Source organism: Lissotriton vulgaris, chromosome 7 (assembly GCF_964263255.1).
Source record: "Lissotriton vulgaris chromosome 7, aLisVul1.2, whole genome shotgun sequence".
NCBI lineage: Eukaryota > Metazoa > Chordata > Amphibia > Caudata > Salamandridae > Lissotriton > Lissotriton vulgaris.
In genome coordinates this window covers 31,772,907-31,792,607 of record NC_141695.1, presented here as the reverse complement: position 1 = coordinate 31,792,607, position 19,701 = coordinate 31,772,907, and the positions used below count along the sequence as shown (strand labels likewise).

Here is a 19,701-nt window from a genome sequence, read left to right as displayed (position 1 = left end):
ATAAGTGTGGCAGGGTATGCTCAGACATACATACATTGCTCACTTTGCCACTGGATTCAAGCAAGCCGGGCTGAAGACAGCTGGAATACCAGAAACCGGTCCTCGGAAGCTTGTTTCCGGTCCAGGGAAGACATGGCTTGGCAGTTCGGGCTGGACTGTTCCAATGAGGCACAGGATCAGACTGATTTGCATATAGCCATGTCTGAACTGGGGTGGCAGAGTGAGCTAAAGAACGGTGATGGATTAAACTCAGATCTTTTGACTGGGTGTGAGTGTTTGATTGATTCAGATGCTCCTTCCATCACCACCCCTTTTTGTACCACAATTATGGGTGAAGGAGTATCTATATCTGGTTCGCGCGGGCCCTAGGGCGTGGACGGGGTGCTGGGGCAAGTAGGCCCTAGCACTCAGTGATCAGCTCTGGAAGATTCATCTTCCGTGCCAGTCAGGTTTCTTGGAGTCTCCACTCCCCATATTGAGTGCACGGAGTATAAATTCAAAACAGCAGTGGTAAATATTGTCCCTCGCAGTGTCAGGGCCAGCACACACAGGGCCACGATTCTAGTGGCCCCTCACCTTGGCAGCAGGACCAAAGGGCAGCTCATCTCCATAGTTGAGTGCTGCCTGGGGGCCCTCCTCTGGCTGCCCTGCTCTGGTCATCCATCGGGGCTCCAAGCCTCCAGCTCCCTTCTCTTCCAGGAGACCCGGCACACAGCATCTATGCCACACACAGGCCTGCAGTGGGTAAAGGGGCACTCTGCAACATCCGTGAGCAGCTGGCTCCGATCAACTCAGGCATGAGCTCACCTTCTCACAGCCACACTAGGCCTCCACAGTTCAATCAGACTTGTTCTCGCTTATTTAGAATAAACTTTGGCCACACGTCAGAGACACAAGGACATCTCTGGATGACCTTATAAGAGGATGTAAGCCTGAGTATGGGCAACACATTAGTCACACTGTAGGCCATGTCCCAAAATGATATTGATCATCTGTCTAAAGTGTGGGATGAGAGCACAAACCTAGTGGGAGCTCAAGAATGCCTGGTCTTACAGGCAAAAATTAGACCCTGAATAAAAACAAATGGCGTCGCATTGCAGTCATGAGACTATCTATTGCAATTTAATACCCTAAACGCCTGCTACACCCTGAAGGTGCTGCAGTAGCAGCAGCCCCCCTTGGTTTACTAGTACCAAAAGAAGTGCAAAGGCCCAACAGAATGAAATCCAAGATAGTGCCTATGGCTTTGACTATAAATATATCATAGACCTCAACACATTCTATAAAAACAAGCCTTTCCAATCACCTCTCTAGCTGGACAAAGAGCACTGTCTTAATAATTTACATACAAAAGACACACTGGCGATGTGACTGTAGGGAGTACATCAGCCTCATGGCCCACTTTCGGTTTCATTATGGCTCTGTGTGTGTGTGTGTGTGTCTCTGTGTGTATGTGTGTGGCTCTGTGTGTGTGGCTCTGTGTGTGTGTGGAGGGTCCGTGTGTGTGTGTGTGTGGCTCTGAGTTTGTGTGTGGGTCTGTGTGTGTGTGTGTGTGTGTGTGTGAGTGGCTATGTGTGTGTGTGTGTAGGGGGGGTCTGTGTGTGTGTGGGGTGTAGGTCTGTGTGTGTGTGGCTCTGTGTGTGTGTGTGGCTCTGTGTGTGTGGGGGGGTCTGTGTGTGTGGGGGGGGTCTGTGTGTGTGTGTGTGTCTGTGTGTGTGTGTGGCTTGCTCTGTGTGTGTGTGGCTCTGTGTGTGTGGCTCAGTGTGTGTGTATGGCTCGCTCTGTGTGTATGTGTGTGGGTCTGTGTGTGTGTGTGTGGCTGTGTGTGTGAGTGTGTGACTCTGTGTGTGTGTGTGTGAGTCTGTGTGTGTGTCTGTGTGTGTGGGGGGGTCTGTGTGTGTGGGGGGTCTGTGTGTGTGGCTCACTCTGTGTGTGTGGGGGGTTTGTGTGTGTTGTGTGTGGCTCTGTGTGTGTGTGTGGGTCTGTGTGTGGGGGGTCTGTGTGTGTGTGCCTCTGTCTGTGTGTGTGTCTCGCTCTGTGTGTGTGTCTGTGTGTGTGTGGGTCTGTGTGTGTGTGTGGGTCTGTGTGTGTGGGGGGTTTGTGTGTGTGTGTGTGTGTGTGTGTGTGTGCCTCTGTATGTGTGTGTGGGTCTGTGTGTGTGGGGGCCTGTGTGTGTCTGTGCCTCTGTGTATGTGTGTGTGTGCCTCTATGTGTCTGGCTCGCTCTGTGGGCTTGTGGGGCTCTGTGTGTGGCTCTGAGTGTGTGTGTGGGTCTGTATGTGTATGTGGCTCTGTGTGTCTGTGTGGCTCTGTGTGTGTGTGTGTGGCTGTGTGTGGGGGGGGGGGGTCTGTGTGTGTGTGGGTGGCTCTGTGTGTGTGTGGGGGGGGGGGGGTGTTTGTGTGTGTGGCTGTGTGTGTGTGTGTGTGTGTGTGGTTCTGTGTGTGTGGGGGGGTCTGTATGTGTGTGTGTTTGCCTCTGTGTGTGTGTGGGTCTGTGTTTGTGGGGAAGGGGGTCTGTGTTTGTGTGTGTGGGTCTGTGTGTGTGGCTCTGTGTGTGGGGTGTGTGTGTGTGGATTTGTATGTGTGTGTGTGGCTCTGTGTGTGTGGGGGGGGGGTCTGTATGTGTGTGTGTTTGCCTCTGTATGTGTTGGGTCTGTGTTTGTGGGGAAGGGGGTCTGTGTGTGTGTGTGTGGGTCTGTGTATGTGGCTCTGTGTGTGGGGTGTGTGTGTGTGTGTGTGTGTGTGGATTTGTGTGTGTGTGTGTGTGTGGCTCTGTGTGTGTGTGTGTGGCTCTGTGTGTGTGTCTGTGTGGGTCTGTGTGTGCGTGTGGGGGTCTGTGTGTGTGTGTGTGCATCTGTGAGTGTGTGTGGCTCTGTGTGTGTGTGTGGCTCTGTGTGTATGTAGGTCTGTGTGTGGCTCTGTGTGTGTGTGGCTCTGTGTGTATGTGGGTCTGTGTGTGGGTCTGTGTGTGTGGCTTGCTCTGTGTGTGGCTCTGAGTGTGTGTGTGGGTCTGTGTGTGTGTGTGTGTGGGTCTGTGTGTGTGGGTCGGTGTGTGTGTGTGTGGCTCTGTGTGTGTGGGGGGGGTCTGAGTGTGTGTGTGGGTCTGTGTGTTTGTGTGTGGCATTTGCGAGAGATTATGCTATTGCCATTGTAAATGACAATGCCATTTATTTATCTGTTTTCAATGCCAATAGCTCTAACGTTTGCAAAGGCGAGACCGTTGCATTGTAAATGCTTGTTTTCTGTACCTACTGCTGTAGAGTTTATCTATTTACTTCACTATCCCCCAACACACACACTAACTCAGCTTTAAGCAGTGTATTTTTTTTCTTTTGGCAATGGCAATATTTTAACAGCTGAGAACTTCCGTCACACAATTTGCCATGCCATCACAATCACAGTTGGCCCGTACGTGCACATCGCTCTGTTCGCTCAGCAGAGTGGCCAAGAATTGCATGTTCATAAAGCCGGAGCACGTTCTTGGCACACTGCCATGAACTAAGAGAGCATTCCACATTCTTCGGACTCATCTCCAGCGCTCTCACTCACGCCCATCATGAACATTTAACCGCAGCGGGAAATCATGCGGAGTGCAGAGGTGACTTGTTTCACATAAAAAGCTCATGTACTGAATGAAAAAACTACAGAAACACGACTTGTGGAAAAAAAAACTCCTTGGCATTGCAAGATGAAGTTAAAATATAATGTAAACAACGAATGCATCGCTTTCATTGATTGCCTCGAGGCTTTATACAGTCGTTGGGAATTCATTCACTCTTGTTGCCTGAGAAGGAAATGAAATTATGACCCAATAGGGACCCATTTTAAAGACAGCTTCGAGTTACTGCCACACCTGAGACCTGGCAGGACCTGGCCTACTTAAAGCCCTTTGGGCATACATTGGTGTGGAGTGAGTGATGGGGAATCAACCAACAAGGTCCTACCTGCCCATCAACACAAATCTTCATAAACCACTGACCCATGCCAGGCGAGGTCTTAGTGGTGGAGGACGAGCCTCTGAAAGCTCAATCCATGTCCCTGCCTCTGGCTACTGTCAAGGTACTTCAGGGAGCTCTTAAATCCTCAAGCCCAAAACAAGCTGAGCTTTCTGCCTGCCCACACACTCGAACCTCAAGCGCCAAGAATTAACAACAAAGCAGAGATAGTTGATGTAAAACAGGCCAGAGGAAGAAATACCCATCGGGAAGTTAAATTGCACAATATGAATCCAGAAAATCTAGGATCAATCCCAGATCCCCACTTGAACAAATGGTGTGATCCTAGGCAAATATTTTATTCCACTGAGCCTCAATTTATTTAATTATCACATTTGTGACTACCTTCAAATGAGTGAGTTCAGAAATGTTGGCTCTTTGATTGAACACACTATTATGTTATTTCATCTATAATGAGAATCTAGTTTCATTGTCGTCATGGTGGCCGGAGGCATGAATATTTCTAAGCTTTATTTTTTAATATAAGCCTTTCAATGTAGTGATGTAAATGAAGGGCTTCCCCATGTTAAAGAAATGGACTTTTTGGAATTTTTAAGCTACTTTATCATATTTTGGCATGATGTTTGCTGCATGATTTCCATGCCAATTTTTTGGTTTTGTAGGCGCACTCCTAGAGACAAGCCAGACCCTTGGCTCGGTTCTCCCTGTTAATATGTTGACTCGGCCACCTCTGCCCCGCATGCAGCAACAGTGACTTAATATCACTTTGCTGCAGTCAGCCGGTCGGACTGTCACTTCAGGCCAAGACCCAACTGGGAATGTATACACTCCCCTTAAAGCTACATCCCTAAGCTTAATATTTCTCGGATCAATGCCAAAACAAATGATAAATTACGTAATATTGCACTGGCTTTCAACATTAATTAGTGTTTGGAAAGCAAGCACATAAAATATGTACAGTATGTCTTCCCTCTGGCACAACTCCTTCCAGCTACATTCGATGAACCCTGGAATAATGAACTAATGTTCCCTCAAACAATTCCCCACCACACACATACATCTCTCAGATGCTTTTCAGTGTCAAAATGGGTGAGCCAATTCAGTAGGGTTTTGCTGTGACGCACTCTCCTAGTACTCCTAAATTCCTGTGATAAGCCAAGAAACATCTGGTTGATACACCTGCCTTCTGTCCTGGCTCACTCTTGACCCTGATGAGTGGGCCAGATGTAATCCAAAATTAAGTCCCCCCTTACTCACACACCAACATTTGTGAATCCAGCCCGTTGACTACAATTTAGACAAAATGGAGACCTACCATAAGTATCTCCTCACACAAAAATGTTTGAGTCTAGAAGTGGCTGATACTTAGACTGACATGGTGGCCTGAAGAAGGCATGGTATGTTGGGGAAGAGGCAGTGAGGGTGTCTTAGCCTATGATCATTCACTATCTGTCAAAATGATCTTGGTCTCCAAGGTGGTCACCGGCCGCACCTCCTTCTTTGTATGCACTATAATGTACCATTCTCACAAGAAAAGCAGGGCCTCCTTCCACCCTGATCTACTGAGTCTCACCTAGAACATTATCATGCTCTCGTCCCGTGTTCTCATCCTAGGAGATTTGAACATTTTGGCTGACAACTCTTTAGATGCTTATAGCCAGCATGCCATTGAAGACATTGATTCACTAAGCTTTCCCCAGTTGATTAATAAACCATCCCCCCGGTCTAATATTGTCACTGTTACTTCAACTCCAATCCCAAAGCATCCCCCAGCTACCTTGGTCTGTTTACCTATTATTGAAGTTTTATATGGTGAGAGAGCTTGACCAGCAATCAAAGTCTATGTCAGATGTTAACCAACCAACTCTATCAGAAAGCTTAGAAACAAATCCGCCTGAGGTTTTCATTGACCTCCGGCTCACAGTTCCTGATTCTAACATGAGTCCCCTTTGTTGACATTTAATACCATTTTAGATGCAAACTGGACAATCTTGCACCACTTTCCTCTTGCAAACTAAGCCCACTGAAAGTGAATAACTGGTATACAGACACAATTTTCCAATTGAAATAGGCAGAAAGCAATTCTGACATGAATCACAGTTGGAGCACTCATCATTTTGAGCTCATATCAGAGGCTACACAACTGTCTTAGCCAGATCAAAGAGTAGGTTCAAGCATTTATTGATGACTTTGCAAACTTGACTAAAGAACTCTTCCACATGTATACAGCACCCCCTATCGCTCAGCTCTCATTCCCAAATTTTCAGTCCGTTCACCATCCTCTGTGACAAACTCATCTCCTTTACTGACAAAATTAACAATCATGGGGCCTGCATACTCACTACAGGTCCCCCGGTCTTGGACCCATTACCCAGCTCTGGTGTTCCAGCAGGCGTTACCCCTTGAGCGACTTAGAGATGTCTGATTCAGACACGAGCACTTTCCTTTCCTCCTTCAACAATTCTGAACCTTCCTGGGACATTTTTAATGCAAAAACCATCAACTTGGGCATTGTTGTCCTAACGCCTAACTTAACCAGCCTAATCAATGCCTTGATCGACATGAGAATCATACCACAGTCCCTTAAACATGACATCACTACTCCAATTAGACATTCTGGATAAACAATGTTGCAAAGAAATGGAAACAATGGTTTTCAGAATTATCTTCCCAAACAGAAAGGCTAGTAAAGGCGCACTTGTATACAGACCACCTCCTCCTTGTCCGAATTTTTCTACATCTCTTTTAGAGATGTTAGGCCCCCATATACGGGCCAATGAGGATTTTCTCCTCCTTGGAGATTTTAATATTCATACTGACCAACCTGATTCCATAGGCGCTAAAAGTCTGACTACCGATATGAACACCATCGGTCTGACACAAAAAAATCAGGATCCCACTCATGAAGGTGGACACTGCATTGACCTGATATATACCAACTTTGACAACATACTGTGTCATAAACCCATCCAACTCAACTGGTCAGATCATTTTCTTCTACAATTCACTATTTTTAAAGCCAATGTAGGTCCCCATAAGAAACCCCTACCCCCCACCATACGCAGACAGTGGCACAAACTCACACTGGAGACGTTACAAAAGGTGTGGGAAAAACCCGAGATTAGAGACACCGAAGATGCAGAACACAAGTTAACTATGTTCCAGCAATCTCTTACAACAGCCATTGATAAAATTGCCCCCCTGAAAACATTCAAACAGCTTCCTGTAGCTAAGCAGGAGAAATGGTATACCGAGGCCCTTAGGAAAGAGAAGCAAGAATGCAGGAGGATAGAAAAAAGGTGGAGGAAATTACATTCTGAGGAGAACGAAAAGGCACACCGTGCAGCGCAAAACAACTATTATAAACATATTAAAGCTGCCCGCAAAAACACTATTGCTCAACAGCTCATAGAAGCAGGTAATTCCCCTAAAGAACTGTATAGGATTCTGGAAACTTTCACTAAACCCATGGCCTGTACAAGTCCAGATGACTTCTCACAAAGTCTATGTGAAGAGGTCTCATCATACTTCGAAAATAAAATAGAAGCCATCTATGAAAAAATTCTGGCATCCCAAGCAAATAGCGATACCCTGAATGTATCCTCCCCCAATAATAATACCAACTTCACATTAACCACATTCCCTCCTGTTAATACCGAAGAGCTTTACACAATAATGACCCAAGTAAAATCTGGATCACCGAATGACCTTATTCCTGCTAAAACCCTGACCTCCCTCCGCACCTTGCTAGCCCCCCACATTCAGGATGTAATAAATCAGTCTTTGAAAGAGGGAAAAGTACCAGCTGAGTGGAAAAATGCAGTGGTGAACCCCATCCGCAAGAATGCGGCACTCCCGTGGACAGAGCTCTCTAACCTCAGTCCCATCTCCCTTCTGCCTTATTACAGCAAGATGGCCGAGAAACATATCAATGCACACCTGTCCAGTTACATCGAGGCAGCGGGCGGCCTAGACCACTCGCAATCTGGTTTCAGGCCTAACCATAGCACCGAATCAGCCCTCCTCTCAGTGACAGATAACATCAGAATGTCACTTGACAGGGGGAGCTCAGTGATTCTGGGGCTATTGGATTTGTCCGCTGCCTTCGACACGGTGTCGCATGAAATTCTCCTCGACCGTCTGAAGGCAGTGGGAGTAAAAGGGACCGCCCTTGCATGGCTTGAAAGCTTTCTTGAAGACAGACAACAAGGGGTCAAACTAGGCTCCCATAAATCTGTCTGCAGGAAGCTTACCAAGGGTGTGCCACAGGGCTCATGTCTGAGCCCCACGTTATTTAACGTATATGTGGCCCCTTTGGCAGAGATTATAAGATCTTACGGGTTCTCTCCAATCTCTTACGCTGACGACACTCAGCTGTTGTTTCCCTTTCAGACCATCACTCCTGCAGTCATGAAATCCTTCCAAGACGGCATGAGAGCAGTGGCGGGTTGGATGGCCCAGAACTTCCTCCAGTGCAATGTGTCCAAAACGGAGGTCATGCTGTTTGGAGGGGCCACTCTGCTCTGGTCGCTGGATTGGTGGCCACTTGAGCTAGGACCTGTCCCAGCGCCCAAACTGACCATCAAAAATCTGGGAGTGCGCCTAGACCAAGCTCTGATTATGAAAGATCACGTCAGTCAGGTTACGGGAACGTGTTTCCGTACAATTGGTCTTCTACGGCGTATCTTCCCCTTCCTACCTAACATCTATAGGAAAACGCTGGTACAGGCACTAGTCCTTGGACGAGTGGACTATTGTAATAGTCTACTCATTTCCGCCAACCAGGAACAACTACGCAGACTGCAGGTGGTGCAGAATACTGCGGCAAGACTCATCCTGAATGCCCCTCCCCGTACCCCTTCCCGCCCTCTTCTCTCCCACCTTCATTGGCTCCCAGTGCAACAACGAATAAACTTCAAAATCTGCTGCATTATGCACAAGTGCATATATGGATCTGGCCCCAAATATCTAAAAGAGATTTTTCTTCCCTATTCTCCTGGACGTGCTCTGCGTTCCAGCAACACCATGCTGCTGCATGTTCCTAAAATCTCCAGAGCGAGACAGGGGGGGCGAGCACCCTCCCTTAAAGGCCCCTTGTTGTGGAATTCTCTTCCACCTCAGCTGAGGCAAATTTCTAACCTCTTTTCCTTTAGAAAAAAATTAAAAACTCACCTGTTCTCACACGAATAATCTGGCCACTCTCTCTGTCACCCCCCTCACTACAGTTTGCCCAAATCATGCAAAGCTACGCGCGGAGATACCCCTTCGGGGCTGATTCAGGCGCGATACAAGACCATAAATAAATAAAAAATAAATTAAAGAAAAATAGCCATGGTGAACGAAGAAACTCTCTTGGTCCAACTGTGCACCGCTAAGGCACTCAAAACAGTCTTCAATCACCAATTGTCTTTACAACTGGAAATGAACAACCCCCTAAGTGGTGTGGCGCCGCGTCCAGGGCGACTGACATTGGAATCTGGGGATCACGGTTCGATCCCCAGCACTGGCGGCAGATTAGCCCAGCACCATGTGACACTGGGCAATAGCTTGCTTAATCTTCCAGACGGCCCCCAGCGCCTAGAGACCCTTACGGGTGATTGTGCGCTTTACAAATGTGGATTATTATTATTATACTAAGTGATATCAAAGAGGTTTTAGACGCTGTTGAGGAACGGAGACCACAGATCATAACATTAGAGAAGACATTTTTGAGACATGTGACCATGGTTTCTCTTGCACTCTGATCCTCTTGGACCGCTCAGCTGCCTTTGACACCATTCATCACCATATCTCATTTGAGGGAATGGCCACCCTGGCCCATGTAACTGGTTTTATTCCTTCCTGATAAACCATCCTGAGAACATTCCTCTCGAAATCCACTAATATCTGCAATGAAGCCCCCCAGGGTTCTGCTCCGTCACCTCAGTGTCTTGTTTGGACTATTGTAACAGCACTTACACTGGCCTCCTTAAATCGTTCATTTCAAGCTTCAAAGACTTTGTTACTACGCCGCCCACCTCCTGTTCAGCCTGAATAGAGAATAACATACCCCACCTGCCCTAAAATCCCTCCACTGGTACCCAATAAAAGAGAGATCAAGCTTCAAGACCTTCTGCGTAGTGTACAGGGCCCTTTGAGGCCATTCATCGAACTACACCCCAAAGCGGTTCACCCCATACCTTCCACCCAAAAAGTTAAGATCTTCTAATGAAGGAATCCTGTCAATAAACAGGAGCAGATGTTTACAGGTTCAAGGCAATACCTTGTGGAACTCTTCACCATTGGCTCTATGACTTGAGGGTGGCTACATTAGGTTCTGAAAGGCCCCCATTTTCCAAAGCTCATAGCCATGTTGGTCAGGCTGGCCAACCAATGATCTGACCTGTACCATTACCTCAAAGATGTTACAGTCTTCTGACTCTTACCTTGGCGGCATCCCATCGGCGTCTAGGCTCCTGTCTAAAACCTGCCCACCGGTCTCCCTTTACCACACAGGAAATCAAAGTGCTCTGTGGCCACCATTGGGTGGTTAGCAGCGCTCTACCAAAGCCTCAAAATTTATCATTTGATTTCCTAATCCATTCAAATTCCCCTTCCACATTTATTATGACTCAGTTAATTTACTATGTTCCCTCCATTTCTATCAAATAATGAAATGAGTGATAGTGAGGTTAAGTGTTGGTTAACATTTTGTTAGGTAATATTTTCTAATGTCAAGATTTTGGTAGTCTATAGATAGGAAACCAGGTTTTTAAATATTCTGTGACTTTCAAAATTCACACACTAACTTCTAATCCTTCTCCCACTGACCTTGTTGATCAGATCCACCATCGGCTGGGCACCCAAACTTTCAATCTTCTCTGTGTTCATGCAGGATTTGTAAAATGTCAGAGCTTTCTCCTCTGCAGAGCTCCGGTTCACATGCTCCTTTCTTTCTAGAACGAAAATAGAGAAAGAGTAATTTAAAGCTGGGAATGGTAGATAAATGTAACCTTTGTGCACATCTAAGGAAAACAAGTGTTTCAAACATATATACTTTGAGCCACAGAGTTTCCTGTTATAAAAGTGTAACAATGTGTATTGTTGTAGGACAGACAAGGGACTTTGTAAGGACAGACAAGAGTAAATATCTCTTGTGCTGGGAGGAGACTAGAGACAGCTCGCTGGTGGAACTTCTTGTTGCCACATGAAAGAAAGTGAATATTGGATGTACACAATACATACATTTTAAACCACAATGTGACTGACAACAGGATGATGAGCTATTGTTTTGCAGATAATAGTGACATGTAAAATATTCTCAAGGCTCACAATGGAGACTATCTAAAGTAAGAAGAAGTAATTGTTGTCCACATTTATCAGGGTTTGGCGTCGATCTTACGCCAGGCACGAGTGAGGCAAAACCTAAGTGAGATTTACCAATCCACGCAAGACCACCTTGCGTGCCCCTGCGTGTCTTGAAAAATCTGGTGCAACTCAAGGCAGTGCACATCGCGGCGTTGCATACTCCGCCCCAGTGAGGCGTTCCGTTGGTGGAGCGTGGGTGTTCCGACGCATGCATCCATGGATTTTGGGGCATTCCCAGGTTTCCCATTACTGGCAGACCTGGGAATACATCATCTAAATAGGGGAGGTCTAACAAAGAGACATATCTGTATTTTTCCTTGTTTTTTCCTCTCTCTATGAGCGCTGCATTCTGCAGCACGCATCGAAAGAGGAAAACGCCTCTCATGATTGTTTTAGTGCAGGAAGGAGGTCCTTCCTGCACAATAACAATCCTGCCTACAACGCAGGCACCCTGGCAGCATGACACAAAAGGGGCTGCATTGGCTCTATGCAGCCACAAGCGTACCAGTGCGAGGAAAGAACAGGACGGCGCTGTATTATGGTAAGTACAAATCTTAAGTGAGGACAAACAAACAAGATGGCGGAGGCTGCCTGGTCAGCTGCTACTCAAACCAATACCGCAAGGATGTCCTGCTGCCGTGCCTACGATAGACAGAACTTGCACAATTGAGTTGACTCCGGACTGACCCTGATGTGGCTTCCGATGTTTAGGAATCGCATAATCATTCCGAGGCAAAGAATCTCTTGCCAGTGAAATAAACATTCCTGCGCTACGTTTGAATTACTACTGTAGTATCCCTTTTAGATGACATCACATTGCTTTACTAGAATTGTTATGCTTCATATCTGTGTTCTACATTCCTTATGTGGGAGTTGCTTAGATCCTCTCGCATCTCTTCACTTGTGGTTGTTTAAGCTGTTACCTCCTGGAAATAAACTCTTTCTTCAACCTGCTTCAAGAGAGTGTCTCATCAATCTACCACATAAATTGGCGACGAGGATGGGATCTTGAAGAACCAACTCTTAGAAGCAAGTATTTTTAAAAAAAAAAAAAAAAAGAAGAAGAAACATTTGAGGAACATCGTTCACACGTCTCAAAGGTATTTCTTTTACCACTATTTCATGTGTAAATGATCGCACCAGCGGCAGTAATTAATCTCGTGCCTTGATTGCACCTGTGGCAGTGTTTGTTATCGGATTTTATTATTGACTTTACACGTTTAATTTTATGGATTTGACATACCGAACTCGCCTTACAAATTTGACGCGATTTTTGTTCAACTGTTTTGTTTAAACGCATCAAATTCATGTTAACCAGCTCTCCTAATACAAAAGACTTTAATCTTTCATACCTGCATTTTTCAAACGTGGTTAGTGGTTCCTCGATCCCGAGCGAGCTTCAGAACTCTTGTTGTTGCTTGAGCTGCCCGCGCGTCAACGCTCTCTATGACGTTTGATGAAAGCGTCCTAGCGTTGCTAAGGCACGACGTTTGATAGCGTCCTAGCGTTGCTAAGGTCAAAGAATCACACGCTTTGACGTGACGCGGCGGCCATTTTCCTGACGCATTGTTGTTTATTTTGGCCGATAAACGCTACACTATTAATTTTGACCTTGCACAATTTATTTTACCAGTATTTCTCCACATAACGAACATCCGAATTCGACGGACTTCAGCAAACAGCTCCTGATTGTCAACTCCTTCAGTATTTCTTTCATAGAAACGAAGTCGACAACGGTGACTACATTTATTTTATTAATTCTTTATTTTCCTCTTTCACAGAAATGAGATTGACCACGGTGACTACATTTATTTTGTTAATTTATTATTTTCTTAAATTGTACAATTTCTCTTGTTGAATTGTGTATTGTATTTACCTGAAATGTCAAACAACATTATTTCTCCTTTACACTTTTTACCTGTTGCTGGGGATCCCAAAGTAGAGTGGGATCTATGGTATCCCACATTTTTAGCATATGTGGATGTAATGGAGGAAGATGTTTGCTCTCCTAAAAGGAAGCTGGCACTGTTAAAAAATTGTCTAGGAGGTGCTGGCCTTAAAGAATTAGAAAATTTACCTCCTATTGATGGTGCAGGTGATTTTAATATTTTTGAGGTGGTAATAAAACAATTAACTTCTAGGTTTGGAAGAAAAATTAATACTGTTATGGAGAGATTTAAGTTTTATTCTAGGGCACAGAAAGATGATGAGTCTATTGAAAACTATGTAGCTGCATTACAAACTTTAGCAGGTTCTTGTGCCTTTGAAACAATCAATTTTGAACAGGTATTAAGAGACCAAATAATGATGAAGACCAAAAGCAAAAAGATCCAAGAATGTCTATGGATGGGAACCGAGTCTTCTCTTAATGCTGTATTGAACATTGCCAAAGGCATTGAACAATCTGAACTCTTTGTAAGTCAGATTAGAGGTCAGGATGTTAAGAATAAAGTAATAATTTTTGAGGTTGCCTTAGTTAAGGAAGCCCATAATCAAAAGAAGTTCCCTTTTACTCAAAATAAAAAAGAGTATTTCACAAGAGACAACAAATTTCCTGGCAAGAAGAACCAAGTAATTTGTTATAGGTGTGGAGCCAACGATCATGTTGGCAATTACAGAGGTTGTCCAGCATGGAATAAAATTTGCATAAAATGTAAAAAATCTGGACATTTTAGCAAAATGTGTAGATCCCCACAAAAAGTAAATTTGTTAACTGATTCAGAGTATGAAAATTCAGAGGAAATCCAGGAAATTAACACGTTATTATGTGTTGGTGACACCAAATGTAAAGGTTTTCCCAAGGACATAATATTGATAAATGGTGTAGAAATTTCTATGCTCATAGATTCTTGTGCTTGGTACAGTATAATTGGTAGTGACATTTTTAACAAGCACTGGAAGTCTTCTAGTTTACTTCCATCTGATGTTCGTCCTGGTGGATATACTGGCCAGAAAATTGACTTGTTGGGTTTTATGTGGGCTGACATCAAATTTAAACATAAGAATATCAAAGGTAAAATTTATGTTGCATCTAAAGGAGCTTCTATCCTAAATTGGCCACATCAACATGAGTTAGGAATCAAACTAGATCCCAATGCTTCTCCACCAGTTTACCCAGTACCTTCTGTTGATGATGAATTCACTCTCAAGATTAAGAGCAAATTTCCAGATATTTTTTCTGACACTTTAGGCGAATTTGTAAATTTTAAACACAAAATTATTTTAAAGGAAAGTGCTACGCCTGTCCGACACAGAGTTAGAAATGTACCTCTAGCCTACCGAGACAAATTGAAAAATATTTTGTTAGACTTGGTGTCTCGGGGTATTATTGAACCAACTGAATCCTCTCCCTGGGTTTCTCCAGTAGTTTTATCAATTAAAAGCAATGGCGAACTTCGTCTATGTGTCGACCTCCGCAGTTTGAACAGTGAAATTGGGATCGATAGACATCCATTACCCAATATTCATGAACTAATCTCCACTCTTTCTGGTGCTTGTGTTTTTTCAACCTTGGATTTAGCTAGCGCTTATCACCAGGTCCTACTCCATGAAGATTCTAAATTCCTTACTACTTTCATAACGCCAGAGGGTATGTTCCAATTCCGTCGTATGCCATTTGGTTTGGCCAGTGCGGCGTCAGTATTCCAAAGGCTTATGAAAGATGTTTTGGAAGGTTGTAATAACGCCATAGCGTTCCAAGGCGATATCTTAATTTATGGGAAAAATTTTGAGGACCACGATAGGAATTTAGATAAAGTGCTAAGCGCTGTTCAGGAAAAAGGGTTGACCTTGAAATTTTCAAAGTGCAAATTTAGACAAAGTACTGTAGAATACTTGGGACATGAAATTTCTGCTCAAGGCATTAAACCCAAGCATAATCACATTCAAAGCATTACTAAAGCTTCTGCCCCTAGCAATAAGGAACAGTTGGTATCAGTTTTAGGTCTTACGGAATTTTATAGTAAATTCGTACAAGATTATTCATCTAAGGTTCATTCTTTAAGACTGTTGGTAAAAAAAGATGCAACATTTATTTGGAATAATGAACAACAAATTGCCTTTGAATCACTCAAAGAAGAAATTGTCAACGCCCCTAGAGAATGCATTGTGTGCGTGGACGCAAGTAATGTTGGTCTTGGTTCTGTGCTCATGCAAAAGAATATGGGTGAGGAGTATGTTGTTTCTTATGCTTCTCGTACGCTTCGTGGTGCTGAATTCAATTACTCCACTATTGAGAAGGAACTTTTAGCTTGTACGTGGGCAGTTGAACATTTCAGGCAGTTTCTTTGGGGCACAAGATTCCGTTTGCGAACTGACCATAAACCTGTAATAAACATGTTAGCTGCTGGAGGTGGTCGTACTTTGACAGCACGTTTGGCACGTTTAGCAGCCAAATTACAAGAAATTCAATGCACAGTGGGATATGTCCCTGGTCGTTTAAATGTTCATGCAGATTGCATGTCTAGATTGCCATGTGTATCTTCGGAGATATTAGATGAGTCCCCTAGTGATATTGACATGGTGTTAACCATTGATGACATCAATGATCCGAAGTGTAATACTACATCCAGTGTTATTTCTGAAACTGTTTGGAGGAATGCCATGTGTAAGGATGTTTCTTTGTCCAATGTAGTGGATTTTTTAAAACACGGTTGGCCTGAAGAAAGGAAACTTTCTGGTGATGTTTTGTCTTTCAGTAAAATAGGAGAAGAACTCATGTTTGATCAGGGTTTTGTAACCAGAGGAGATAAGATAGTCCCTCCAAGTGATTTGCGAGAAAAGATAATTTGTATGGCACATGAGGGACATATGGGTATGTCCAATACAAAAAGGAGAATCCGGGAGTTTTACTGGTGGCCCGGTATTGATAGAATGGTAGATAAGTGGGTCAGTTCATGTTCTCCCTGTGCCAGCAGTGATAAGTCAGTTAAACCTCTGGCTGCCAAAACGGAGATTTCTCCTGTTGAATATACTATGTGCCCTTGGAAGAAACTTGGTATCGATATTGTTGGCCCTCTTGATTTAATGGATAATAAATCTGTTATCATTCTAGTTTTGATCGATTACTTCTCAAAATGGCCAGATATAAAGGTGGTTGACAGAATTGGTTCTTCCCAAGGTGTTGATTTTCTTGATGAAATATTTTGCAGAGAAGGAATCCCAGCTGAATTGGTATCGGATAATGGTCCACAATTCATCAGTAGTGAATTGTCTTCTTTTCTTGTTAGGTGTGGTGTTGTACACAAAAGGGTGTCTAATTACAATCCACAGGCCAATGGTCAAACGGAGCGCTTCAATAGAGTCATCAAGGAATCTATTCAACTAGCTGTTAAAAGCAAATTGGATTGGAGGAAAACTCTTCGTGCATCTTTCTCCATTTGAATTGTTAAAAGGTAGAAAACCTGGTTCTAAATTGTTGCCTTGGTGGTTGAAGTTGAAAGTTCCTAATGAGCCTAGTGTGAATCCATCCAAGGTTAGAGACAAGGTTTTGAAATACCAAGAAAAGATGAAGCGTTCTTCTATTTCTGCTGGTTCTAGACCAGGGATTAGGATTGGTGATCTGGTGCGTGTGAAATTTGGTAAGTCTTCCGGTTCTAGGTGGAACAAGTGGTCTGATCCTTGTAAAGTTACAGAAGTTTTCAGTAAAGCTGTCAGAGTTGTGGGTGGTAAAGTGTGGAACTTTCGTAGAGTTTCTTTGTGTAGAACTCCCAACTTGAAAATGTGTTCTCTGCCCTTTTCTTCTGAGTCTGATGATAATCCTTACCCTGCTCTATTAGACACTTTCTGTGGAGATTCGGGAAATCCTTCAAAGAATAATGATAATGCTTTGCTTTCTGATGCTTTAGTTTCCCCAGAACAAGTGTCCTTTGAAACTAGCGCTTTAGGTGACACTGCCATTCAACAATGTGTTTCTCATACTAATGCTCCCAATCATGTTGTTGATAAGTCTAATGCACAATTTACTGATGTTCCCCTAAGGAAAAGTTCTCGTGTCAAATTTACCTCTGTTAAGTTACATGATTTTGTTCATTAGTTTTTTTTTTCTTTTTGTGTTTTTTTTTGTTGTTTTTTTTAAAAGGGGGGAGGTGTGTAGTATCCCTTTTAGATGACATCACATTGCTTTACTAGAATTGTTATGCTTCATATCTGTGTTCTACATTCCTTATGTGGGAGTTGCTTAGATCCTCTGGCATCTCTTCACTTGTGGTTGTTTAAGCTGTTACCTCCTGGAAATAAACTCTTTCTTCAACCTGCTTCAAGAGAGTGTCTCATCAATCTACCACAACTACCCCCGCCGGTTCACGTGCGGATGAGGTTTTCAAACCAAGTGTTTGTTGTCTCCGTAACCCCCACATTCCTGTCCTGATGAAGACTTGCAGTCCAAGGCCCAACTACCCTATGTGCCGAAAGCAGAGTCGAAACATCGACGAATATATAATCATACACCTGGACCCGTCCACCCCTTCACTATTACGTGCCTCACATAAATACAATCTGTGATTGTAAGGAATTGATGTAAATAGACCATTAAAAATACAGTCAGGCCAGGTTTTTAAGATTGATACTTTGAATCAATCGCACACAGAAACTTTCCATTTTTTTTCTTTCATCTCCACTTTGGGATTATCTTCCCACTCACTCACCTAACTTCGAGCACTTCCTCTCTTTTGCACGTTGCCCCAACCTCATCATAATAACGTTCTTTGCTGAAATTTATGAATTGTAATAAATTTACCTTGTTTTCATAACAAATACAGTGGCTGCACATTCCCTGTATTCTAATTGTGTGGAAGTATTGTTCTCCCCAGGAGCGTGGAATTTATTGAAGCTCATAATACAAAACGAAAATGTAAATTGATTTTACTTTAATGGTTTATTGGTTTGAGGACCATTGTTATCCTATATCATATTGTACCCAGGTCCACAGACTTACATTGGGTTAACCCCTACCTATAATGACACATGGTACTCAGGCACCTGCCGGATTGAGATGGTGCAGGGTTGTTGGTTTAGTATTAGGGAATCAGTTTAGCCAAATACCCCTAAAATCTACTCCTAAGTGTGGATGTTCTACTAGCCAGGAGTATTATGATGAGAATAACTCTTAATCTGGAGCAGTATGGCATGGGGTTCAGCAAGGATCCCCATATTGGCCATCGACCACTGTTGGCTCACGTCCACGCTGCTTGCATCGAGGGCCCTTTGGCAAAAGAAAAGAATAATTGGGCATCACCATTCTTACTATGACACGCAACACATGCAGTTTATTCATCCTCAACCTTCTGGAAAGTTACGTGTGTAACCCTCAGTATATTTGTTAAGGTTTCGTTTGATTTTAGGAGCCTTTATATTGACTCATTTGTGCAGTCATCTCTTTCTCCACTCTGGCATCTGATTACATTTCTCTCCTGATGACTGTGCCTCGTGTGAATGTTCACTGCTTGCACTGCACCATGCTTATTCCCATTTGATGCAAGGGGGTGTGCATGTCACTGAGTAGGTTTTGGAATTTGCTGCATTTCAGATTCTTATTTGGCCACCTTTGATTTTCACTTGTTTAGTGTTGTTTTCTCTCTTTTCATCCTTTACAGTGAACCTCACTGTACACTGTGCTGTTTTTAATGGTGTGAGATTGTGGTAAGTGATGATGTGTTGACATGCAGGCAAATACCTTGAGGGCCTGTTAGCATACTAATTAACATTTTCACAGCACAGATCACAAACTGTTGAAAGGGTTATGTTTACCCATCTCAATCACTGTCAAAGATTCAGTATGGAATGAAAGGATGAGTCAGCCATGCCTGGAGCCCTTACACTGTCTTCTCTCAGGTATGTTGATGCTATCCTAACACAAGATCTGCGAAAACGCGCTTACGCAAGATCGGAGATGGAGTTAACCTCAAAACATATGAGGCAATGTGTCAACAGATTAACAACAAGTAAATCAGCCTAGTCAATTACATAAAAATTTTAATCGAGAAGGTACTTGAGCCTTCCAAAATCTGGAAAATAATTAAAGTAAGCGTGGGCGGTGGGCAGGTCAATCATTAGGTTTAACAACAGCTCATTTGCCGCAGAAGCCTCAGATGGCCGTCAGGGTTTGGTCCAACACCATCACCCATTAACCACGCACGAAACCTTGAAATCATCGTACATGATAATCTCAACATGGCTTCACAGGTGAACAGAGTCAGCTCCTCCTGCTTCCACATTCTACGCTTCCTCAGAAAAATCTTCAAATTGATCCCCAAGAGCACCAGGCATACAGTCACTCAGGCCCTATTCACCACTAGAATAGACTACGGCAACACACTCTATGGCCGCATACTCAACCACCTCCTCCACCAAAAACCGACCATACAGAATCCTGCAGCTAGACCCATCCTGGACCTCCCACT

The 19,701-nt window shown here is 43.8% G+C and overlaps 1 protein-coding gene across 2 annotated transcripts in view; it reads right to left on the bottom strand.

Annotated features, from left to right (window-relative positions):
* The window catches only part of KEL (Kell metallo-endopeptidase (Kell blood group)), a 554,418-nt gene that overhangs the window by 276,766 nt on the left and 257,951 nt on the right, over nucleotides 1–19,701 (bottom strand). For both annotated transcript variants that reach the window (XM_086929702.1, XM_086929703.1), the window contains exon 4: nucleotides 10,766–10,890. In XM_086929702.1, the coding sequence (XP_086785828.1) occupies nucleotides 10,766–10,890 (125 nt within the window). The remainder of the gene's footprint in view (nucleotides 1–10,765; nucleotides 10,891–19,701) is intronic.